The sequence below is a fragment of the Cladophialophora immunda genome (genome assembly GCF_000835495.1).
Source record: "Cladophialophora immunda strain CBS 83496 unplaced genomic scaffold supercont1.4, whole genome shotgun sequence".
Lineage (NCBI taxonomy): Eukaryota > Fungi > Ascomycota > Eurotiomycetes > Chaetothyriales > Herpotrichiellaceae > Cladophialophora > Cladophialophora immunda.
The window spans coordinates 2245362-2268912 of record NW_015622544.1 but is presented as its reverse complement, the minus strand read 5'-3'; the positions used below and the strand labels follow the sequence as shown (position 1 = coordinate 2268912).

Below are 23551 nucleotides of genomic sequence, written 5' to 3'. Positions count from 1 at the left end.
GAGGCAAGCGTCACCAGCCTGCGACTGGCGACCCTTTCGCCGCATTTGTTCATCTTGCCTTCTCAACTTACACATCCTCCCCTTCCCAACAACAGTCAGGCCACTCATTTTCTTTGAAAGCCATCTTCGCTTTCCTGACTTGTTTCTATCTTATCGATCCAAGACTTGAGTCTGTGACCCAGTGACATTCCGTTGACGAAATCCGACCGCTTTGTGTGCGTGGCGGGGCAAGATGAAGCTCTCCTTCAGAGTCCGTAAATCTGACCTGTTACCGGTCGGAGAGTCACTAATGCCCGTGACAGGATCTCAAGCAGCAAAAGTTCACGATCGATGCCGAGCCATCAGATACAGTACGCATTTCACTTTTCTCCAACTTCCTGAACCAAGACAACAGGCTTACCCCATGCGCTCAGATCGCCCAGGTGAAAGAGAAGATTGCCAAAGAGAAAGGATGGGAATCCTCGCAGCAGAAACTCATCTACGCTGGTATGCAGACCTTGAATCCACCTACTGCGCTTCGACCTCCAGACAGCTGACCTCAGGACAGGCAAGGTCCTCGCCGACGCCAACACCGTCGAGTCCTACAAAATTGAAGAGAAAGGTTTTATTGTCTGTATGATATCAAAGGTTGGTTATCATCCCATGCTTAAGGCGACAGTCAGTTGATGGTGTTTCTCCTTCAGCCAAAAGCTCCCCCGGCGGCCAAGTCTGGCAGTCCCTCGACACCTGCTCCATCAACCTCCACCTCTACGTCCACACCCGCCGCACCAGCTGCGCCTCAACCCAACCAATCTACAACCGCCTCAAATCAGCCCTCGACCCCCACGCCTGCTCAAAGCACAGCGGCCACGACCGCAACCGCGACCGCAGCCGCAACCGCAATTGCAACAGCTGGCTCTGGCTTTAATGACCCCTCGGCATTCCTGATCGGCAACCGCAATGAAGCAACTATCCGCGAGATGGAGGCGATGGGATTTCCGCGACCAGAAATAGACCGCGCATTGCGGGCAGCTTTCTTCAACCCAGATCGCGCCATTGAATATCTCCTGAGTGGTATCCCCGATAATATCCAGGCAGAGCAACAACAGGCGACCCCAGGAGCTGCAGCAGCAAATCCAACATCGCCCCCAGCACCTCAGCCTGCTCAGCCTGCTCAAGCCGCCTCGCCTGCCGGAGACGAGCCCATCAACCTGTTCGAAGCGGCGGCACAGGCTGGCCGTCCAGGTGGTAGAAGAGCAGCCGCCTCAGCGAGTGCTCAAGCAGGGACAGCGACAAACATGGACTTTCTGCGAAACAGCCCGCACTTCCAGCAACTCAGACAATTCGTTCAGCAGCAGCCGGCAATGCTCGAGCCCATCCTACAGCAACTCGCCGAAGGTAATCCTGAACTTGCCCAGATGATTGGTTCAAATCAGGATCAATTTCTTCAGCTGCTTGCAGAGGTAAGAGGACGAACACAAGGTCTTATTGATTTCTGACTTAGGACTGTAGGATGCTCAAGATACTCTCCCTCCCGGTGCAACGCAGATCCATGTAACCGAAGAGGAGCGGGACGCCATCGAACGGCTTTGCCGACTCGGCTTCCCTCGTGACCAGGTCATCCAGGCCTACTTCGCTTGCGACAAGAACGAGGAACTAGCGGCGAACTTCCTCTTTGAGCAGCCCGACGACGAAGAGCAGTGATCAGAGGGGTTCATCGCCTTTAGCGCCATATCGATACAACTGGGTCCGAAACCGAAAGCGGAGTTCTGGTGGTTTGCACAATGCGTCTTTGGATGGCCTGCCTGCATGCGACGTCAAGTGACAGCTTGAGATATCATGGCAGCAAGAGTTGGCGACTGACCTGGTCGCTCATGTGCGTGGGGAGAGCCTTTCGATGGCGGTAATGGGTGTCGCTGGAGGAAACGACAGGGACGATCAAGTTCTGGGGAGTTGCGCCAACTATGCATGTTCTACGACATACCCGAATCTGCGTTTCGGTGCAAGTCAAGTCCCATAGCTAGTCTAGCCAAGTTTTCATGACAGATGAGCAAGAAAGGGCAAGTGGTTGACCTGGGCTCGGAGAACTCACAGGCCCAACATAATCCCACCCTACGTCCTTTTGGCAGATCAAGGAATGAGAATTACTCGATCAACCACCCACCAGAACGCGGTTGTTTTGTCCCGAGTTAGAAGAAGAGACTGTAATGTCTACCCATTGAGGTCGGTCGCAACTTTCGCTTTTGATTTTCTACATTGCCGTCCATCACTGTGGCACTCCAATGGCGTGGTGGTCTTTCCTCCTTTACAGTTCATTGCTCGGATTCTGCGTCGACATGTCTGCTGGCACTGTGGTGGTACTGATTCTTCTCTCTCCTTCCCCCTCGGACGCCGATGTGGTGGAAATCGATGTCGAACTTGACAACACACTGACTGCTTGGGATGAGGGCAGACTTGACCCCAGCGACGAGTCTGCCCCTTGAACCGGGTCCTCGTGAGCTTCGTCGTTCTCCGCCTCTTCAATATTTACTTCTTCTGTGGCCAGTTTCCGCCCTGTGTGTGCATCGACATACTCTACTGGGCCGCAGAGACGGTCAACCCTCCATACGCCCAGTCCTCGCCTCCCCACGACTCTCTCCAACGTCGGCCACACTCCATCATCCCCAAAGTCCAAGTCGTCTAGGTTCAAATGCCGGCGGAATACTGCCAGATTGGTCAAACTCAACTGTGCAGGCGGAAGGTTCATATCGATTGCAAAACTGAAATTGGAGACCGGAGGGTAGTCGAAGCCTGGCGTTTGGGCAGAAGGAAGCTGGGACGAACGTTGATGGGTATTGGAAGCATCGAGACGCCATGCGCTGAGTGGTGCCACCACAAAGACATCCGTCTTCTCCTTGTGTAAGATTAGGCGTTCCACAAGCGAAGGGTCGCATGTCGGCATGTGTTGCATGAGCATGAAGACCAATTCATTTTGCGGATACCCCATAAGCGGAACAGTGGAGATGTTCAGAGACCTGTTGGTTGCGGGATGCAATGGCTCAGAGCCGAGAAGGAAGGTCGGCGGTGGGTACGTCTTCCACCAGAAGACTTCGACATTATGGGCATCTGAATGGGTTGTGTTCAACGAGTGTATTACCAGGGAAGGTATGGCAAGCTGCGTTGGAATGATTCCACCTTGGTGATAGATGCCCATGAGGATTGCGAAGAGGGCGTTGAAGATGACCCAAGTCGTCCAGAAAAATACTGACAGTAGTTTAGAGGTTGGAGCCCGAATACTTGTCAGGATCAGAGGGATGGTGGGCAGGAGGAAGCGGGGTTCCTGGTGTGGAATAAAGCTGAGGAAAAGACATCCTGCTCCAGCAGAGGCAAGCCGATTGTTGGAGAGCATACCTTTCAGGATGCGAAGATTGAACGGGTAGGCAGACGCGATTAAGAGGATTAATGCTGGGCCGAGAAGTTGAGGAAGGTTGACTAGAAGATGTTGATAATGCGGATGGAGGCCGTGTTGTGCAAGATTGCTGGTCTGGGTATTGTACAGGAGATTATTGAGCGGAGTGATTACTGGGTTCTTCCGAACATGGTCGTAGAGTGCACCGAAAGACCTCGTGGCTGATGGTCCAGAATAGTAGGCCGTATCAATGATGACGGCAATTAGTGTCCAGAAAATGCCGGAAAGTGAAAGGGCAAGAAGGCAGAAAGGTCTCGAATGTGCGTCAGCCATGTGAATCGAGGCAATGGGGCGTCAGGATCTGGCACAATTGTCCTCCCTACTCACCTATTCCAAAAATGTGGCAAGAGTTGAATGCCGGGTATCACGACGAAGGCGGGAAAAGTAACCCGATTGAAGATTCCGAATACAAAAAGAAACCCTAGGACAGCACTTGACGTGATCGCGGACCGTTTCTGGACCGCCCCGTCAGTCAATGCTCCATCAGCGATCGTGGCAGGGGCATACCTTGTCGCGCAAGATACGCTCTATCATCACCAGACTCCACAAAACAAGAAGAGTCTCAACAGAGTTTGAAAAGGTATGTGTTTGAAAGGTCCAAGTCACATATGAAGAAGTGACCAAAATGACGGCCTGGATCCAGCGTCGAGGGGAGCGGACCAGTTCATGAACAGCCCAGTCCTCCAGTACAAAACTGAGAACAAACATGACAAGACGGAGAGTATAATAGATGATGGTGGGATCGACGCGATCTCCTTCTTCTTCCTGCGCCCAAGTCCATTTCAAAAGAGACATCGGCAATCCATAGATTGGCCATAGCGGAAAGACACTGCGGATTGGACGGGAAGATGTCCATTCCCATGTTGGACGAGTTGGATAAGGAAATAAATATCCTGGTCAAAGGGTATCAGCAACGTCAACCGCTCAAGACATCCGTTGACGCATACCAGCAATGGGTTCTGGTCCCTGAAAGATTTCGTCCGGGTGAAGATAACTGGGCGACACGGCAAAATAGACGCGAACAATCAGTAGGAGCAAGTACAATAACCGCCACATCCTGTCGTTTGATGCAGTCACCGTGCCGGATACGACGTAAGCTGTGTCATTGTTCTTTGTCTTATACAGGGTGTGAGCCACTCCCTCCAACTCATTCTCAATTGTGATCGGGTGTTGCGTGAGCGCGTCTACCAGCGCGTCACTTTGCGGAAGGAGATAGGAAGTGGTGGTGGGTTTCGCTACCTGTCGAGGAGGATCAGGAGATGCGATGGACGGCTACAAGGCGAGTAGCCTCCAGCAACGAGGACAGCGCACAGTCACAGGAGCAGGTAAGGTCGGTGGTGGTCAAGCAGCAGTGAGATTTGGTCTGTTGTTGTATGTACTTGGAGTTGCGCATGTTGCTTCCCATCAACGGGTGACGTCGGCCCGACTTGCACTCACGTGACCACTGTTCCCAGCCCTGCCAGCCTGCTAGGTCGCTAGGAGGCCGCCGCAGACAAAGACAAAGCACCTTCTACAGAGAAAGAATGATGCAACTGCTGTGCACGCAGTTGTGAGGGTGCACGCAGTTGTGAGGGTGCACGCAGTTGTGAGGGAGATACCTAGGCGAACTTGATTTGTCAAAGGCTCTAAGCAGCGTGAATTGTCTTGTGCATGTGTGTGCGAAGCAGGCATCGAATAGGCAGTAATTAATCACACTTTCGTAGACATTCGCACCCTTTCATCTCCTGTGCATCGATCCCTGTGCTTCCAGTTCCCTCCATAGATCGTCTCCGAGATCAGCGGGATCACAACAGCGCAGGACTTTTAGGTGAGAATGTCATCTTTCTCTTTGTCGCCAGAAAGGAAGTGAGCAGGGAAAGGCCCAACCCAACCAGCCGCCGATCCCGCACAGACAACGTCGCCCTTGGCATGACGGTTGCGGCCTTTCACCTCGCAGGCAGAGCCCCTACACATTCCATTGTGACTCTTTGTCCTACACATCGCCCTCGAACGCTCATCTCTTCCCTTTGCCTCGACATTAGCCTCCGCTTACCTTTACATCTGTACTGTTTCGTATCAACCTTCTACGCTGAAACAGAGATTGACGCGAGTCTCATCCTAGTCACACTCATCACCCCGCACCACACCCGTCACGAGTCCAAGTCTATACTCGCAACATGTCGTCTGACAACTCTAAAAAGCTGGTACTACAGAGCTCTGATGGTGAGGACATCGTAGTCGGTAAGCTACAATCAAGAACAAAGATGCGCCGTTTCTCCCAGCTGACTGTTTTCAGACCGGGATGTTGCTGAGAGATCTATTCTCATCAAGAACATGGTCGGCGATCTCGGTGAAGATGCCATGGAGGAAGCCATCCCCATCCCAAACGTCAACGCCGCTGTCCTCAAAAAGGTGATTGAGTGGTGCACCCATCACAAACATGATCCTCCTGCGACGAACGAAGATGACTCGGACTCGCGCAAGAAGACGACGGATATCGATGAGTGGGATCAAAAATTCATGCAAGTCGACCAAGAAATGCTTTTCGAGATCATTCTGGCGGCAAACTATCTCGATATCAAAGCTTTGCTGGATGTCGGCTGCAAGACTGTCGCCAACATGATCAAGGGCAAGTCGCCGGAGGAGATACGTAAGACGTTCAATATCCAAAACGACTTCACGCCCGAGGAAGAGGACCAGATTCGCAGGGAAAACGAGTGGGCTGAAGAGTAAGTTTACCGTCTACTGAATCCGTGCCAACGCATTCTGACTTTCCCTCAGTCGTTGACTCACTCCGTCATCATTACCCGCAAACTAGCATAGTCCGATGGCGTTGGAGGCGTTTGACGAATGACGATGGGTGGATTTCAGATGGGTGCAGGAAATCATCGAGCTGGTGGCGCAGTCAAAATCGATCTCCTTTTATCACTTGTCATGCTCGGTCCATGACAAACTCAATGGAGTGGCTTATGCCTGAAGTCCTAACGGCAACGACCGGAGCTGGGAAATGCAGGGATGCAGGGACACATGCACATGCCGACTCACGAAGGGATGACGGGCGGCGGTAATCATGCAGGTTCAGGCTGCTACCAAAAATACGTTCTGCACATAGATGACTCCCAACATGAAGCGACGTGTTTGCCGAGTCGGACGGGCCGGGTTTTACTTTTGGGGGCATGGAACGAGGACGTTAGATCGAAAACCCTCTTTTGAGTTGATGTTTTTAATCTGAGTTCTTTTGCACTAGGCTTCGACGCATGTCTCTAGAGCGTATTGCCGACCGTCATTTCCTGAACCAGCCCATCCCATCATTCATGCTTGTAAGGATCATGAACGGTGATCTTGAGCAATGCCCCCCAACTGACTCCCCTGCTGCTCAGCATGGAAAGAAAGCCCTGGCCTTCCATCGACAACACATGGGTCTTCTCCACCCCAATGCTCCTCTTTCCCATACACACCTCACGTCCTAGCAACGCTCCACCCCCTGATCACCGCCTCATTTCAGTGCTGAAAACATCCCCCCATCGCGGAAGACAATGAAACGCGTCAACTCGTCGGATGGATCCCCCAAAAGGCGAGCTATTGTGAATCCAGACAGGGTATGGAGGGCGATGAGGGTTTTGGTGTGGGAAATCTAGATGCCGATTCTGGTCTTGCGCCAGTGTCTCCTCTTCGCGTTGTATCTGTAGTTTGCAACCGGATGTGTTAGCCATGATCCTTTAACCCCGTCGCTCTTTCTGCGTTCGTGTTCCCAAAAGTCCTGAACAATAAAGCACATAACACTGGAGTCGATGATGGCTAGGATGAAGGGCCCGCCCCCGTTTGGTCCTCTCTTCGTCGTCCATTATGTGTCCATCTCCGTTTTCCTTCCCAGAATAGCCCAAGCTGGCAAAGAATTGTGCCCCGAACTCCCAGGTTCTGACCGGCTCAAGAAATCGTCCCGCCTTTTCTCCCAATGATAGATTGGACCCAATGATTCACGAAAGAATATGTTCATGGAGTGTAGTTGTGCGGGTGAAGAGTTCCCGTTGTGTCATGTATGGGCGACTGACCTGATGGTATTTCCCGTCCTCAGACGAATCCACTGGGGGATGGGTCGGTTCTGCTTCTGCGCCTTTGCGAGCTTCTGCTTCGTGCGGAAGGATTTGTGGCTCTATCAAGAAAACACTGTCAGCTCATGGCCATTCTCCTTGGAACTCATATAAACATGTAGTAACTGTAGACGGATTTGTGAAGGTAGGTTGGATTTTGATGCGGGCTTCAACGAAAGGTGGAGGGGGGGAGTTTGGCGATGAGGATCGTGGCGGGCGGTGTTCGATATGTATTCATCGCACACACTTGGCCTTGGTGAGGATCTTGAGGAGACGTACCGGCATCTTGACTTGTCTTCTCAGTCCGGTGACGAGGTCGTGGATGGAGGAGAAAATCAGATCTGTTTGTTGGAAAGTGGTGGTCAATTATTTGCGTGCCGCTGTGGACTGGACTGGCCCGACGCTGGTTGCCCAAATTTCGCAGCCCCGTCCCTGTGGGCTTGGCATTTTGCCAAGACCCGTCCTCCTCGGGCTACCTGCCTTGGGACCAGCAATTCCAGGCTTGTTCTAGTTGGGTAGATGAATTCCGAGATGATGCCGTCACCTGCGTTGCGCCGCCGCCGCTGCCGCTTGTTATTCGGCGATTCTAGGGGTTCTTGTTCTGCGCTTCCGAGGCTTGGGGTCGAAGTCGTTCTCCGATTGCGCTTCTGGGGAGAACTGCTGTCTCTGGTCAAGATTTATATTGAGTATTCCTACAGAGCTTTGATCCAACCCACCTTCCCAAGCAGCTCTCCAAGGGTGCTTTTGAAGAAGAGTCAATTAGAGGCCCATTGGATGCTTTGACCACTACTGCACTGTGTTTCCTCTCCAGCACAAGAAGAACGTGGGGACGTTAGGGCACAAAGATGTCTTCGAAGCTCAGGATATTGGTGCCCGTCAAGCGCGTCATTGACTATGCCGTGAGTTACCCTGTTACCCTGTCCCAGGAACGCAGAGGGTTTGCGAACACATTATATGCCTCCATTCACCGGCAAACTTGCATGCCCTTACTGACCATCCCGCCTCACGCAGGTCAAGCCCCGCGTAAAATCCGACCGCACGGGCGTCGAGACGTCCGGGGTGAAACACTCGCTCAATCCCTTCGACGAGCTCTCCATCGAAGAAGCCGTGCGGCTGCGCGAGCGCAAACAGCCGGTCGAAGATATCCTGGCCGTGAGCGCGGGCCCTGCCAAGTGCGCCGACACCCTGCGCACGGCCATGGCCATGGGCGCGGACCGGAGCATCCACGTCGACGTGCCCGAGGACAAGCCGCTTGAGCCGCTGGGGGTGGCGAAGCTGCTCAAGGCCATCGCCGAGAAGGAGCAGAGCAACCTGATCATCCTGGGCAAGCAGGCGATCGACGACGACGCGGGCCAGACGGGCCAGATGCTCGCGGGCCTGCTGAACTGGCCGCAGGCCACGCAGGCGTCCAAGGTGTCGATCGACAACGACACGGTGACGGTCGAGCGCGAGGTGGACGGCGGCGTCGAGACCCTGCGGGCCAAGCTGCCCATGATCATCACCACGGATCTGCGGCTGAACGAGCCGCGGTACGCGAGCCTGCCCAACATCATGAAGGCCAAGAAGAAGAAGCTGGAGAAGAAGACCCTCGGCGACTACGGCGTCGACGCCACTAGCAGACTCAAGACCATCAAGGTCGAGGAGCCCCCCGTCCGGCAAGGTGGCGGCAAGGTCGAGGATGTCGACGGTATGATCAACAGGCTCAAGGAACTGGGCGCCATTTAGGTGCAGGTGGGCACAAATGACTTAAAATTGGGCATTTATAGGCCGAGGGGGGAATAAGACTGCTGCGTCGTCGTTGTGGGAGGCCCACGATCGCACAAAATCTACACATGTACTTTGGAGGTGTCGTACCGGGGCGAATCGGCATGGGCGCAAATACCAAATACCTACTGGCACCGTATACATAAAGGCACGGAGTCCATCTCCAGAAGCATTAGGACAATCTGTTTTCGAAGCTCGTTCGTATTACGACAGCCATGGCTGTTCAGCCTTCCAGGCCCTGTCTCTCACAGGAAATGCTTTCTAGTGTCTGTGCTGTCTTGTACCGAGCTTGTGCCTGCCATGAAACGCCAACGCTATGCTATGTTATGCTCTGACGCTCTCAGAAGAGGCAAGCCGCCCCCCAGCCCGTCACCATTTCCATCTCAATCCCATTCAGTCATCCCATCCATAAGCCCTGGAGAAAGCATTGCCCGCATTTTTTGTTTTGTAATGTTGTTGAAATTTTTGTCTGGTCTGCCAACGTGCAGATACTGAATACTGAGAATCCGTTGTTGAGGAATCTTGAAGTTGATGTGTGAGTTGTCTTGCTTAGACGGTTCCAGCAATGGTCAGATCTCGAATCTCGGAGAGAACTTGCTCCACGCGATTGTCCAAATCTCCACGTGCATATTGTTCTCTGGTTTCTGGGTCCAAGTACTGCTGCACCTGTGCCATGCGGCTGTATGCTTCTGCGCAGAACCGGAGTTGGATCTTGACGAGTGCTTCAAAGCTGGGGTCGAGGTAGGGGACACGGAGATCGATGAGTTGGGGAAGTTCGGTGAAGAGTTGTTCGTTGAGTTGTTCGTACGCTTGCTTCGCCATTTCGGCTTCTTTTTCCGCACGAGGTAGTTTGGTCACGTCTTTGTCGGGTTTTTCGACGAGCTTCTTGACCTTGGAGCGCATGGAGTCATAGTCGAGGAGTTTGTTGTTTCGTTTCTTGATGCATTCGTTAATGTCAGGGAAGTACGCGCAGAAGCGGGAGATCGGTTCAAGGACAGTTGCTCTGCCAGCATCGTCAGTAGGTGAGGCGAATCTGAAGGAAAGTGTGAGAAGAACACGTACCGGTATGGGCCATCAAGCGCTTTGATAGTTTCGGCGTCTAGATCTTCGACGGCCTGCTTGTAGGATCGCGAAACGCCATCTCTGGTACCAGCGTCGCCGTAGAATGCGTCGATTGTCTCTGCGATCCTCATTTGGGATGCTGTCATCGCTGAGAGAGCCGTAGTCAGTTTCTGTAGTCATCACCAGCAGCATCATAGCCTGCTAACCTCGCAAACTGTCCAAATATCCTTTGGCCTCCTTCTGCAAACGGGTGGCGGCCGATTCCATCGTCCGGTATCTCCTGTAGCACGGTGGTCAGCCATGGGCTCCGTTCGATTTCAGGTGCCTTCGACTCTCACCTCTCCTCGACCTCGTAGTCCCGGTCGTTGGTCCTCTCGACCTGGCCTAGATGACATGGTCAGTGTTTCGCCTGACGGTGAGTCTCAGATGAGGCTTACCAGTCTTCATCATCACCTGCGTGGTGGCGCGGTTCACGCCCTTCTTGAAGCCGGCCCACGACATCTCGGTCGTCGAGGTAGAACTGCCAATATCTTCCTAAGCGGTGGTTGTATGCAGCGGGCGACTCAAAGGCAAGCGGGCCGTCCTCGACTGTGCAGAGGAAGAGAAGGAAGCAGTTGCTGATGTGGTGGGTGAGGGCCCAATGGCGGTTGGCCATGCGCCACCAGTCCGCACGGACCGCCGTATACTCGGTGCCAAAGCGGCCCCCAAAACTAGCCATGACGTCGTTGCGGAACGGAAGAATAAAGATGCGACATACGGTGAGGCATTTTAAATGGTGGTGCAGAAGCAGTGCGTGGCCAGGCTTGGCATGAGAGACCCACTTAGCATTTACCGTTCCAGCGCACACCCTGATCAATGCAGCATCACTTATACAGGCGGGCATCTTGACGCCAAATGGGCGGGACGCGGTCAAAGGCGGACGGCCTGTCTTTGCACACGCTGAAGCTGTCATCACTTGCACGGACGGCGACCTGGCGTCTAAAGCATGGGAAACTAGGCAATCTCCTTTCTCTGGACGTCCACTTGATCTTGAGGTTCTTTATATGCCCGACAGGCACAATGGCCATCATTCAGTCATTTCTAAGTGCTGATTGTGACTATTTCATCGACACGCACGACGCCGTGGCTTATCCTGAGTCGTCTACCAAGAGGTCGTCTATCAGGCTCCGTCTTCTGGGTGGGCGGCCGTCTGTATTCAAGGCCATCGACGGTAAAATGCACCGTAAGTTGGTGTCATTTTGCAAATGCATCACGTGAGGTCAGCCAGAGAGTACAACACTGTGGTGTTGTGATCATCTTGTCAGTGCCGGGGCCCTGCACCAGTCCAGCCATGAAAGAGATGGATCAAAGGCATGGAGTCTTCCGGTTCGCGACCGACAGCTTTGAGACCCTCGAACCGCGCAAGATCTTGCCTGTACCGGTTAGTGGGCATGTTCGACATGAATCTCTCTATACATGGACCCCATCATATGCTTCGTTGTCGAAACCCTCGGCTACAATAGAACCAAAGTGGTGGAGAGTGTGTTAGGGTTACAGGATGTTCTTCAGGTGGCAGATAGGCAGGGACACAGGAGTTTTGGTGTTTCTGGTTGGTAACGGGCCCCTGGGTCCAAGACTTGACACAATTTGCCAATATACCGGCGTCCATCGATAAAAAGATCTTGATTGAGTTGATGTACGATATGGGGAAAATTGATTTTAATTGAATCGGCTTGAACTCTAGCCCAGTAGCAATCAGAAAGAGGAACAATTATATCAAAAATAGGTATATGCAGGACGCCAGCGTTACCCCATAAATGTGATAAGCGTGAATGCGTGCTCTCCACAATGGAAACCTTAGCAAACCTGATGCAAAGGTCTTTCAGCTTTGTGGAAAACTTCTTGGACGCACAAGTCAGTGCTGCGAACCTGGCATTTTGGTCGTGAACGCCATTCTATAAGCTGTCCTGTCAGTCACGATCGTGGTAGCAATGCATTTGTGCGAGGAAATAGAGACGATCCCTAAGCATTGTTTGATAGCCCAAAGCAGGACGATTGAAGGGTCCGAAAGAGGTTGAGAAAGCTGCGTCCCTTGGCTGCGAGGTGGAAAGCATCTGGACACGGCCTGTCATGGTGCTGAGGAGGTCCTCGGATAGGAGAAGTAGTGATATCGAGACTGTCATCACTCAATATGCTCCTGGTCTCTCGGTTATGATGGGTTTCCCTTGTAGTTTGTCTTTGAGCAATCAATTGCATTCAAAGCCGCCGAAAAGAATTGGCGGCTGTAGCGAAAAGGTTGGAGGCGAGAGTAGAGCCAGCCATCAGGTATGAGGAGCAAGTGGGACGGAAACCAGACGAGACTGCATCCACATTAGCTCTGTGTTGATAGAGAAGCAATTGATTGATGTCTCAGCTTGGTCCTTTCCTCGTGTCAACTGTACTTACTACTCCCTTGCTTGTCCTCTCTAAGGACCAGGGATTATGGTGCTGGTGCTGGCCGCGCATATTGGGATAATCTGTCAACGTGCTAAATTCGGGAGACGAACTGACTTTCTGTGTATCCTTGCACACATCTCACCAGGAGCACCTGAGAGATGAAAAAAAAATCATAGTATCTGCCAAGTTGGACATACTGAACAAGCTATTGTGGTGTGCTTGGGACATACATGGATAATCGAATCCCGACAACCTTGATTGGAAGAGGTCAATAGGAGGTGCTAAAAGCCAAAAGGAGCAACCATCTCACAGAGAAAACTGCCAAAACCAACCTAGGGAGACTATCAAGCCCATGGGGAGGGAGAATAGAGACTTACGTGAAATAATACCTAAGATACGAGAAACTTCCACTGCTCCCACTCGAATGTCCTGCAATACAAAGGCCCCGGGATCATCTGCCAGTCCCGCAGGTGTCATAATCTCAGCCTGTTGGGATCAAAGCCACTGGACAGCCTCCATGGGCAAACCATGCTATCATCAGGGAAAACGACAGAACTGGAGCACTCTGACTTGAGCTTCGCGGAAGCACAATCCTCTTCGCGAGCGGGATCCAGTTCGAGGGAGTCGGACGCCTCAAGTTGGCCACCAACACTTCCCGACAGGTGGTTTCTCACCTGCGAAGCGTAGAAATGCGGTGTACCAAGGATCGCACAACCCCTATCTTCTCGACGTCACTGCAAGCATAGTCTGGATGTTCATCACCTGTTATTTCGTGGCAGCTCTTGTCCTTTTTCCCGAGCTCGGCTATGTTAGTGAGGCGCTGGAACATCGTGTTTCAACATTCCCGCAGAAATGGAGAGGTGGCTGTAAGACCAAGAGCTGACGATCACAGCTGCTATGATCAGTCCGAAGGTGAAGATCACATTAGCTCGTGCACGAACGACTGGTGTTTTGGCATTCGTTTTGCATGCTGAATCGGTCGAGATGCATGGCTGCTCATTTGACAACACGCGGGATGATGCAGCCAGGGACGTCTTCCACCAGGGGCAACAGGGTGGGTAAAGCCAGCGGACTTCCAGTTCGGAATGAAAGAGAGAGGAAGAGAGAAGGGGAAAAATGGGACACACTGCTATGCGGTCAATGAGCTAGATACAACGCACGCAACCTTGTCCCCACGCGTCCCGAACAAGGAATTTGGAGCCAGGAGAAGCTGTAGTGGTGGTCCGGGAATTCACGATGGCCTCGTGTAGTGATGGCCAATAGAAGAGCTACCAACACACCCCATCATCTGTCTCCCTTTCCACAGTGAATGCGGAGGCGGCTACTCCCTTCCCAAACATGCCACTCGGCCATATGGCGGCCTGCGAGAACGGTATTGGGTTTTGCCGGGGGTAGGTAGGCAAGGTAAACCGAGGAAACAGAGTCAACCATTCAAGGACCAAGCAGGTTGAATGGAAACCGGCTTCAGCAGGGCAATTGTTTGGCGGCTGGCAGGATTCACACGTCAAGTTGATCTTCCATGAGGCTAGCTGTGGCACAGCGTGGCAGGAGTGAATTTCGAATTGGACGGTGTAGGAAACGAGCACATGTCTGCTCAAGACAAATGGAAAAGAACAGTGCATCGCGAGCATCGGTGAGACGGTCACCATGGACATGACGTCCGAGATGGAGCCGCTCGCCAACACATGCAGTGGAACTGAGGTCGTGCCGCTGGACTGGGCTCTGGGATCCGACGCTCAAGCGGTGAGACGGTGTCAGGACGAGAAGATGGACAGTAGAAGCCAAAGTGGCCCGTGTGGAAAAAGGTTGATGACAGGAGAACGAGTGACGAAAAAAGGTGCAGATGGAGCTGCAGCAGTCAGAATCCCTGTGGGAAGCTTCCTGGCGAGCCTCGCTACTCTGCGGGAATCACCACACGAGGAAGTCGTGCTCTAGTCATCCTTGCTTTGAAATCGCGCCCGGCCTGGACCTAGACTGCGAGGTTGCGAGGTGGAGGTGGTGGAGTAGACGGTGGTTGCAGAGGTGCAACATTCTGGACGGACGGGATCCAGGGGAGTTATTCCACCACACCGAGGAAGAACGAGGGATGTAAGCGTGCAGGGAGATGCCACGGATACCGCCAAGCAGGTTACGAGGAAGGGAGCAGGCGGAGGTACTCAGAGACGTACGAGTAGGGAGCGAGGTATTCGTGTTGTGGTGTTGTGATGGAGGGCGCAGGCAATTGGGGAGGGTGAGCAACCATTGGTAGGAGAGGAGGAATCGACAGAATGATTGTCGTCCAATTTGCTATTTGGCTTTGAATTGTTATTACTCGATCGAAAAGAAAACCTGGAACAGCGAATTGCTCAATTCCGTGCCCAGTGCATGCCATGTACCTGGGAGCGTATCGTTGGGTAGATTGAGCGTACCAAACGGACAAGCGGGGAGCCAGAAGAACGCACAGCACGAACGGAAACAAAATCAATTCAGACAATCAGAGGCGAGGGCCGTCCAAAATGCACCCTGGAGGCCTTTAACTAGGGTGTTAATTATTATTACCTGCAGGAACAGCCTAAGTAACCGATGAGCCCGGGCTACTGCACAGTAGGACTCTGCTCGGGGAGTCCCAGGTGGGTGGGTGGGTGCCTTCGGGTGAAGATCGAGGATGAGGGGGGACCTGCAGCCCCTACAATCCCTACAATCCCAGTTAAACACCAACTAACTTAGCCTGCCCGCATGCTGCATGCTGCACCCTGTACCCTGCACCCTGCACGCTCTGCACGCTCTGCACGCTCTGCACGCTTCATGCTTGCTGCCACCCCCCCTTTGCCAACCGAATCTACCTAGGTAGGTAACAAACAGCACATAGCCTGCAGACACTCCATCTTTTGCCCTCCGTCTTCACACAACCTCATCAGCAATTGAACGGAGAATTTATTCGCCATCAGGCCATCCTCTTACCACTGCTTCACTCTTATTGCTATCATCTATTGTTGCAGATATAAAAAGGTCCTCATTGACGCACTCAAACGACCTCCACCTCCCCTCAATCTCCACAAACTCACTTGTCGACCCTCCGTCACCATCGTCGTCATCGTAAAGAGGTGGTTGCTGAGTAGTGGTAGTGGGCTCTCGCGAATTGGATCGCTGAGTTTCACACAAATCGGGACTGGAGGAAAAGAAATTCTCTCATACAAATCCTCACAAGCGGACACGCGCACTTTTCTCCCAGGTCTTGCTCTCTCCCACTCCCTGAACTGCCCTACCAAAACTGCCGACTACGCCTGCGTCCTGACCCTCACAAGTCCCGAGAACACCATCCCAGCAGTCAGCCAGGACACCTACTGGACGACTCTCCCTCACTACCGCTTTCGTTTGCCTATCCTGTTCCCGAGACCTGGCGCAATCCCAGACCAGGTCCTTGAACTTGCATCTGCACGCACGCACGGTCCTGCATTGGTCAGCAGCTGCTAGGCAGGCCAATCCGCTGCGTTGCCCGCACTGGCCCCCTGGCTCGCAGGCCTGGCTGTCACAGCCACCGTCCAAAACCCACTCCAACTGCTCGTTCCGTCTTGCCGGTGAGCACTGAGGGCAGCATCACACAACTGGCAAAAGTTTGGCTCACGAAAAGCCAAGGGTCAAGGGCCAAGGGCCACGGTCCAAGGTCCTGATTCACCGTGCTTGACAGATCGTGAAATCTCCCTGCCTGCGCATGCACACGATCAGCCGCCCCAAAAGTCCTCCTCATCACTTAAGGCCTCAGCAAGCCGTCAAATCGCCCTCGGTCGCCCTCAACTGCTGCGCAATTTCTAGCCCCTCCTAGGCTTCCTTTTTTTTTTCACGTTGGCAGCAAGCACGCACCTTATTCCGTCCTCGCCACCACACATATTTATCATTCTTACCAATATCCAACCTCATCCGGGAAACACAAACAACAAGTGCCAAAAAGAACGAACGCTTCGAGAATCATCCTTGCGATTTTATAACCAAGTTCTCGTTACACGAACTGCAGTCGCGTACCACGATACCCTTATCTACCGCCACTAAACATCGAGAGATAGGGCGTCCGGCCCTAAACAACTCTCCCCCCACCCCCTCTTGTACGCCTTCCTCGCGCAGACACCATTCACATGAATCACGCACCATCGCCAGTTCATTTCGCTACGCAACACTCCCCTACCAGTACGCTCGTTCAGTCCCCCGTGTTACACGACGATGCATCGACGCATTCGATAACACGACCGGCGGAGGATACGGCACACCTCCAGGTTCCGGTAGCCAACGGCGGTGCCGCGCCCACCCCTAGCCCCTCGAATCTGTCCCCCACGACGTCAAATTCGGGCGCAGCTGCGCCTAAGGAGCCTGCAAAGAAGGGCAAAATGACGCACCGTCTGACCCGAATGTTTTCTCGGTCCGACCCCAGAGACGTCGAGGCCGCCAAAGCTGCAGTTGAAATAAAGGAAACCTCTCCCGACGCCCGTCTTGAAAACGGCACCCCTCCCAACGGCCGACCTCCTCCTGGCAGACAAGGGTCGAATGACGAGAAGAACGCCCGCAAGATGACTATCCTCGGTACCGCGAAAGAGAAGACCAAGGGTGAACCGCCGTCGGATTCCTCCCATGCCCTGCATAAACGGTTCGAGATCCACGATGACGGCACTCATGCACACTTTCTCAAGTCCGCCAAACGACAGGAGAAATTGTCCGACATGCTCCGCGACATGCTCGGCGGTGGCAAGAAAAAGGATCAGGATGGCGCTGGCGATCAGCAGCTGACGCTGATGTCTTCCTGGGTCGACCAACTCAGATCGGAGAAGGACAGCCTTGCTTCTGACAAGAAGGGCGGCCCCAACGCCACGGCCAACTTGGTTGAGAAGTATGGCAAATGCCAGGAAATTGTCGGCCGCGGTGCTTTCGGCATTGTGAGAATATCCCACAAACCCGACCCTAATAGCGTCGGAGGAGAGTTGCTCTACGCCGTCAAGGAGTTCCGCCGTCGTCCGCAAGAGACGGCCAAGAAGTATCAGAAACGCCTGACCAGCGAATTTTGCATCTCATCGTCGCTTCGCCATCCCAATATCATCCACACGCTTGATCTCCTGCAAGATGCCAAAGGTGACTATTGCGAAGTCATGGAATACTGCGCCGGTGGGGATCTCTACACCCTGATTCTGGCCGCGGGCACTTTGCAAGTTCCTGAAGCAGACTGCTTCTTCAAGCAGCTGATGCGGGGTGTCGAGTACATGCATGAGATGGGCGTGGCTCACCGCGATCTGAAACCCGAGAATCTTCTCTTGACCACCCACGGCGCCCTCAAAATCACCGACTTTGGGAACGGCGAGTGTTTCCGCATGGCCTGGGAGAAGGAAGCCCACATGACGGCCGGACTGTGCGGCAGTGCCCCGTACATTGCCCCAGAAGAATATAGCGGTGGCGAATTTGATCCTCGCGCTGTGGACGTTTGGGCCTGCGGTGTCATCTACATGGCCATGCGGACTGGTCGGCATCTCTGGCGAGTGGCCCGCAAGGAAGAGGACGAATTCTATCAGCGATATCTCGAGGGACGGAAAGATGAAGAGGGGTACGCCCCTATCGAGACTTTGCACAGGGTAAGCATTCCCCGGCCACTGATTACCAGTTCTCAACTAAGTATTGGCATTACTAGGCTCGTTGCAGAAACGTCATCTATTCGATCCTCGACCCAAATCCTGGCCGCCGCATCACCGCTTCTCAAGTTCTCAAATCCGAATGGGGCCGAGAGATCAAGGTGTGCAAGGCAGGCGAGGAAGGCTTCTGATCTTCCCCCTTTCCCGTTTTCCGGCATGATGATGCTTTCGCGAGGCGCTTCTGCGTCCAGCGTGCATCGACATGAGCTATTCCCCCTCTCGTGATTCAGGCACGAGCATGACCCTGACGAAGTGATGATTGAAGCATTTTTCCGTGAGCAAAAGACCAGCGTCTTGATCGGGTTCTGTTTGGGCCTTATTTCCAGCTTCCAGGTTACGACAATGCGCAGAAGAAAGATTTGGGAGGATAGCGATTGGTCAACCATTGGTTCATTTGGATAGCAAAGAAGGGCAAAAAGAAGGCATTCTAATTGTTTCGCTCCATTGCGGATGTGTTTTGACGACTGCCCACCAGCTCTGGCCACCGGGGCGCCAGGAAATCCCCGAAAAGCGAGCCGACTCTGTAACAACAACCAGCGGTGGTCTACCTAGCATACCAGTCTGTTTGCCAGCGCGAGGCCCAGCACGGTCACCCAGCCTTGTGCCGCCCTTGGATCTATATATATTCCTGCTTCAAGGCCTGGGCAACTCCGACCGATACACTGTACCACAACCTAGGGGATGCTGTTTTGATAAAATTCGGTCATTTTTCTTGATATTCGACCACTGAAGGAGATTTCTATGTTTTCGGAGCAAGATGCAATCAAGCAAGATTTGACACTGAGGGCTTGGTGTTGCCTGCGTGCCGTGGCGTGCTACGACCAACTCTGAAGGCTCTCCCGTGAGCAGCCCAGTGCGACGATGGGATCCAGCATTGATGCATCCCTATGCCGCCAAAGAGACTGGGATCTTGTTGTTCCCTCGTCTCAGCCCGGCGCCTAGCATGGCATGGATTGATCTTCGTTTGTCCCCCCCCTTGACCCGCGTAGTACCTGCATAGCCTGCAGCCACCCAGGATGAACTCAGACTGTATGACCATGGCGGCACCTGGTTACTAAGGTTGCTTGATCAGAATTGCTGGATTGAGGATTGATCCGGGCCTTCCATCCAACAATCCATGCATTTGTTCACCAGAGGTCCAGAGGTCAGGGGTAATGGCCCGCTAGAGATGCTCTCGTCTAAGCCTACATGGAAGTTCCCTCCCCTCACCTGCCCTTCTCATCCAAGACTGGAAGGGCGCGATCCTTCAGACGTCATTGTACGTGTCGTTAGAAGTGACCGGGATCAAAGTCGGGTTCCCGATCAGCACTGTGCATGAGTGAGGGTGTGTGTCTTTAACTGACCACGAGACCACGCTCCCTCGCTCGCTACATACCGGTACATCATTTGGGGAGCTTGATACTTAGAAGACGGATCCTTCTTACCTACCCAGCTAGGTAGGTAGGTAGGTATATTATATCATACTCACTTAGTAACCGGGATGTACCGTTCATTGACATCCAACAAGACCCCCGAACCTCGCTCGATTCTCGGACTCGTCTACTCGCCTCGCCTCGCCTCCAATCATCCAATATAACATCTCTTGTTCTCTGCACAGTCTTTTGACTTGGTGTATTATATTTAGCCACTAAGGTCCTTATGTACCTAGTGTAGGCCGACCCATTCCAGCTCTTAATTTCTCACTTCGCAAAATATTGACCCTGAAAAGATCTCCGTCCGCCTCTATAGTACTGTAACCAGTCTTACTCACGCAACGTTCTCTTCTCTGGCTGTGTTTGCGTGCCCAGCCGCTCGGTGCCGCCCCGACGGAAAGGCTCGGTCCGGATATGCATGCATCGTGCCTTTGGGGGGTGTGTGTATCCTCATCAGCGATATTGGGTTTTTGCTTTTTTGCTTTTGGTGGGATGTGTGGGAGGGTTGGAGTGTTGGAGTGTTGTAATGATGCATGTCTACTAGTCATGTTACGGTCCCGGGAGGCGGGCTGGGATGAGATGGATGAGATGAGATGAGATGGGACGGGACGGAATGGATAGAGTGAGGCGATGGCCAAGGCGATGGCCAAGGGAAGAGAAGGGCAAGAGGATTGGCAAGGGAATAGTGAGGCATTTACGTGGGGGAAAACCCAAGACCAGATACGAGGACGGCGGTAGGTCTAACATACCTCCTCTGTAGGTACGTACTTGGAGGTAAGTAGGCTAGGCTAGACTAGGCGGGGGAGAATGTTCAAGAGGACGACGACTAACAGAGAGAGCGGGAGAGTGGGAGAGGTAAAGAAAGCTTAGGGAGGTAGGGCTCGGTCAACTCCATACCTAGATACCGTACGCAGGTCCGCCGTGCCCAGGTTCACATGAGGACCGAATTGGGTAGAGGAGAGAAGACAAGAGTAGAGTAGAGTAGAGTAGATCGCAACCCGGAAGGGGAGGACTGGATGTGGACGCCAGACGACGAGAGAGGGATGTTAATATTGTGATAACACTGTACGGTGGGTGCCATTATAGCCCACAAATTACGGGGTAGTCAGGTAGTTAGGTAGTCAGCCAAAGACAGCTTCCTCTTCACTTCTTGTCTAGAGCATCTACATATGCGTGGAGCACACATGTTCCGATCAGAGACGAGACTACACGACAAGGCTCAACTCAAGAGTCCAGGGAGAATACGGGGAATCAAACCAAGCAGCCAAGTATTGACGAGGTAGAGATACTCAATGCAAAGTCGAAGCAGCCCATCCAGCGATCCAATCCTGTCCAGCGCAACAGAAACATTGAATACTCCTCAGCCTCACCGACCTCTCCAAACAGTAGCTAGCCAGATTGTCCGGTATCATTCAGATCAAACAACTCCATTGCATGGTTCCCGATTTGCTTTTCTTTTCTCTTTGCCAGTCCACATGACAAACAAGCACTCCGCCTCCCCAACCACTTCAAAACATGCATCGACTTGATATCACCCCGTTCATGTACAGTCTGGACACCGAGTTTCCAGGATCGAAAGTCCGTTCGTCACCCACGCCGGAAGAGCTTGAGGATCACGCCCCTGTGGGACTGTGGTGCGTCTTTGTAGACCCTCTATGCTTGCCATTCCCGTCTCCTAGAGAGGAATCGGTATTGCGGCATTGAGGTGTCCTCCTCCCTGCTCCAGAGAAACGTCTCCCGGATTGCGCCCGCAGAGAGCAGGTAGCGTGAGGAGTGGAAGTCGAGTCAGCTTCTCCGGAGAAAGTGCTTTTGATCGAGTGACCATGGGCCGGTCCTCCAAGTAGGTCGATGTTCATAGTTTGTTGCGTTCGCAATCCGAATCGTCATGGAATGTCTGGTCTCGCCGATACACCTTTTACGAGGACAATTCAATCACTCGCTGTCATCACTATCCTCCTTCACTCCGCTCTCTCTTTTCTTCTCCTTTTTCTCCTTCTTTTCCTTTTTCCTCCGTTTCCGCTCGGCTTTCTCCTCAGGCGTCTCGCCCTCGTGTTTACTCTTGCGCTTCTTCTCCTTTTCTTCTTTCTTCATCTTCAGGGTAGACTCGCCGTTCGTCGTCGGAGGCTCTGCTGCAGTCTCGTCGAGATCCATTTGACCGCCGGCGTCACCATTCGGCGCGACAGGTGGAGCAGACAGGACGTCGGATTTGGAAGTGGTCTCCCCTACAGGAGCGGATTTTGTTCCTTCCGTATTGGCGGAAGCACCGTAATCGGTGTACTCAGCATTCCATTTCGCCGGAGTGTTTTCGTTTGGTCGTCCATATTTCTGTGGTGATAGGTTAGAATAAAAGCAGTCGAGAAGGGGAGGGAAAGGCCATACGTCAAGTTTTCCATCAGACTTCATCTTCTTTTTCTCCAGCGCCACAGGTCCCATACCCCACCGTCGCGGGTACAGGTCTCTCTCCATGATGCATCTCTTGACTTTGGCAACAACACCATGGTCACAGGTAGACAGCTCAACAGTCGACATCAGCGCAATACCAAGAGCGATGGCTTCGCCCTTCGTCGTCATTAAAACAACCTCTTCGTGGACTTCGATACCAGCCTCGAATCGTAGGAGACCAGGAATCATCAGTTTGGCACCGTAACAGACAGCATTGACCGCGCTATCCTTGACAACAATTCTCTTGTATGTGGTCAAGAGACTCTCGAGCGGGGAAATCACTTTGCGCAGATACGACTCGTCTCGGTTGTTGTCCATCATCCATTGCGCGTCGAGGACGTCGTGTAACGTGACCATGCCATCGCTCTCGGCCATCGCTCCACTCCTGACTCTTCGCAGTTCCTGCATGTGCGCACCGACACCTAGCAGCAACCCCAGGTGTACGCAGAGCGTTCTGATGTAAGTTCCAGCTTCGCAACTGACCCAGAAAACGCCCAGATGCCGGTCATTGTCGAACTCGTACAGCTTGCTCTCGTGGATAGTTCGGATACGGAGCTGTCGCTTGACCGCGGAGATGAGGGGAGGTCGTTGGAACAGGGCACCCGTCAGCGTTTCAAGCGCTCGAGCAAATTGCGCCTCTCCTCCAGGCAATTTATCGTGTAATCGGATGACGCAGACGTATTCTTTTCCGGCACCTTGTTGCGATTTCACCAATCTAGTGGCTCGGTCGATGCAAACAATCAAGCATCCTGTGACTTTGGGGTCAAGTGTGCCGCTGTGGCCGGTCTTCTCTACCCGCAATATCCGCTTGACCCAAGCGACAACTTCGTGGCTAGAGGGGTTAGAGGGTTTGTCGAGATTGATGACGCCGGACGAGATGTAGGATTTGAGATCGCGTTTCAATGGGGTGCAGCCCACAGGGATCGGCGTGAAATGACCGGTCCGCACCAATACTAGAATTCTCATGTTAGTTGGAGCTCCGAGGTCTTGACTTTGGGGACTTGCATTTGTCATAGTTCTTCAACAGGAGAGGCCACTCAGACGTCGGAATCTGGGGCGTGATGTTTTCTGGTTTGATGCTGAAATCAGCCTCCGCGACCTTGGCCATGTTGGCGGAGCTGGGTTCGCCCAGACTGAGATTTGCAGCGCGCAAGAATGTGTGCACAGAGCTCGCGAGGACCTAGGAGAGTGCTGAATAAGACACAGAGGGAGCAGCTCCCGGGAAACGTATTCTCTGTATGCTGCAGATATCGATGTGGGAGTATGAAATGCAATACTGGAAAAAAATATCTTTATTCTCTGCGATCACAGAGC

At 53.0% G+C, this 23551-nt stretch overlaps 8 protein-coding genes across 9 annotated transcripts; 5 read left to right on the top strand and 3 right to left on the bottom strand.

Annotated features, from left to right (window-relative positions):
* The first annotated feature begins 11 nt into the window (after positions 1-11).
* PV07_07180 (UV excision repair protein Rad23) lies at positions 12-3355 on the top strand. Its single transcript, XM_016394242.1, has 6 exons — positions 12-250; positions 303-350; positions 414-486; positions 548-627; positions 684-1442; positions 1492-3355. The coding sequence occupies exons 1-6, from the start codon at positions 233-235 to the stop codon at positions 1681-1683; spliced, it is 1170 nt and encodes a 389-aa protein (XP_016247661.1). The 5' UTR covers positions 12-232; the 3' UTR covers positions 1684-3355.
* PV07_07179 (uncharacterized protein) lies at positions 2139-4789 on the bottom strand. The gene is made up of 4 exons (XM_016394241.1): positions 4375-4789; positions 3935-4320; positions 3755-3882; positions 2139-3680 (listed from the first exon to the last, which is right to left on the bottom strand). Exons 1-4 carry the CDS (start codon positions 4481-4483, stop codon positions 2285-2287), a joined length of 2019 nt encoding a protein of 672 aa, XP_016247660.1. The 5' UTR covers positions 4484-4789; the 3' UTR covers positions 2139-2284.
* A 348-nt stretch (positions 4790-5137) lies between these two features.
* PV07_07178 lies at positions 5138-6701 on the top strand. Of its 2 annotated transcripts, XM_016394240.1 has the most exons (4): positions 5138-5234; positions 5529-5647; positions 5703-6135; positions 6188-6701. In XM_016394240.1, the coding sequence occupies exons 2-4, from the start codon at positions 5584-5586 to the stop codon at positions 6192-6194; spliced, it is 504 nt and encodes a 167-aa protein (XP_016247659.1). In that variant the 5' UTR covers positions 5138-5234; positions 5529-5583; the 3' UTR covers positions 6195-6701. The 2 variants fall into 2 exon arrangements, with proteins under 2 accessions (XP_016247659.1, XP_016247658.1); XM_016394239.1 differs by having other exon boundaries at positions 5138-5647.
* Positions 6702-8047: 1346 nt separating this feature from the next.
* PV07_07177 (uncharacterized protein) lies at positions 8048-9545 on the top strand. The gene is made up of 2 exons (XM_016394238.1): positions 8048-8396; positions 8509-9545. The coding sequence occupies exons 1-2, from the start codon at positions 8343-8345 to the stop codon at positions 9220-9222; spliced, it is 768 nt and encodes a 255-aa protein (XP_016247657.1). The 5' UTR covers positions 8048-8342; the 3' UTR covers positions 9223-9545.
* Positions 9369-10910, bottom strand: PV07_07176 (protein hob3). The gene is made up of 5 exons (XM_016394237.1): positions 10761-10910; positions 10662-10707; positions 10530-10603; positions 10324-10471; positions 9369-10264 (listed from the first exon to the last, which is right to left on the bottom strand). The coding sequence occupies exons 1-5, from the start codon at positions 10822-10824 to the stop codon at positions 9811-9813; spliced, it is 786 nt and encodes a 261-aa protein (XP_016247656.1). The 5' UTR covers positions 10825-10910; the 3' UTR covers positions 9369-9810.
* A 285-nt stretch (positions 10911-11195) lies between these two features.
* Positions 11196-11740, top strand: PV07_07175 (uncharacterized protein). Its single transcript, XM_016394236.1, has one exon. The coding sequence runs from the start codon at positions 11218-11220 to the stop codon at positions 11578-11580; it is 363 nt and encodes a 120-aa protein (XP_016247655.1). The 5' UTR covers positions 11196-11217; the 3' UTR covers positions 11581-11740.
* A 3859-nt stretch (positions 11741-15599) lies between these two features.
* Positions 15600-19859, top strand: PV07_07174 (uncharacterized protein). The gene is made up of 2 exons (XM_016394235.1): positions 15600-18326; positions 18383-19859. The coding sequence occupies exons 1-2, from the start codon at positions 16848-16850 to the stop codon at positions 18512-18514; spliced, it is 1611 nt and encodes a 536-aa protein (XP_016247654.1). The 5' UTR covers positions 15600-16847; the 3' UTR covers positions 18515-19859.
* A 1044-nt stretch (positions 19860-20903) lies between these two features.
* PV07_07173 (centromere/microtubule-binding protein cbf5) lies at positions 20904-23541 on the bottom strand. The gene is made up of 3 exons (XM_016394234.1): positions 23243-23541; positions 22175-23190; positions 20904-22120 (listed from the first exon to the last, which is right to left on the bottom strand). The coding sequence occupies exons 1-3, from the start codon at positions 23343-23345 to the stop codon at positions 21728-21730; spliced, it is 1512 nt and encodes a 503-aa protein (XP_016247653.1). The 5' UTR covers positions 23346-23541; the 3' UTR covers positions 20904-21727.
* Between the last annotated feature and the right edge of the window lie 10 nt (positions 23542-23551).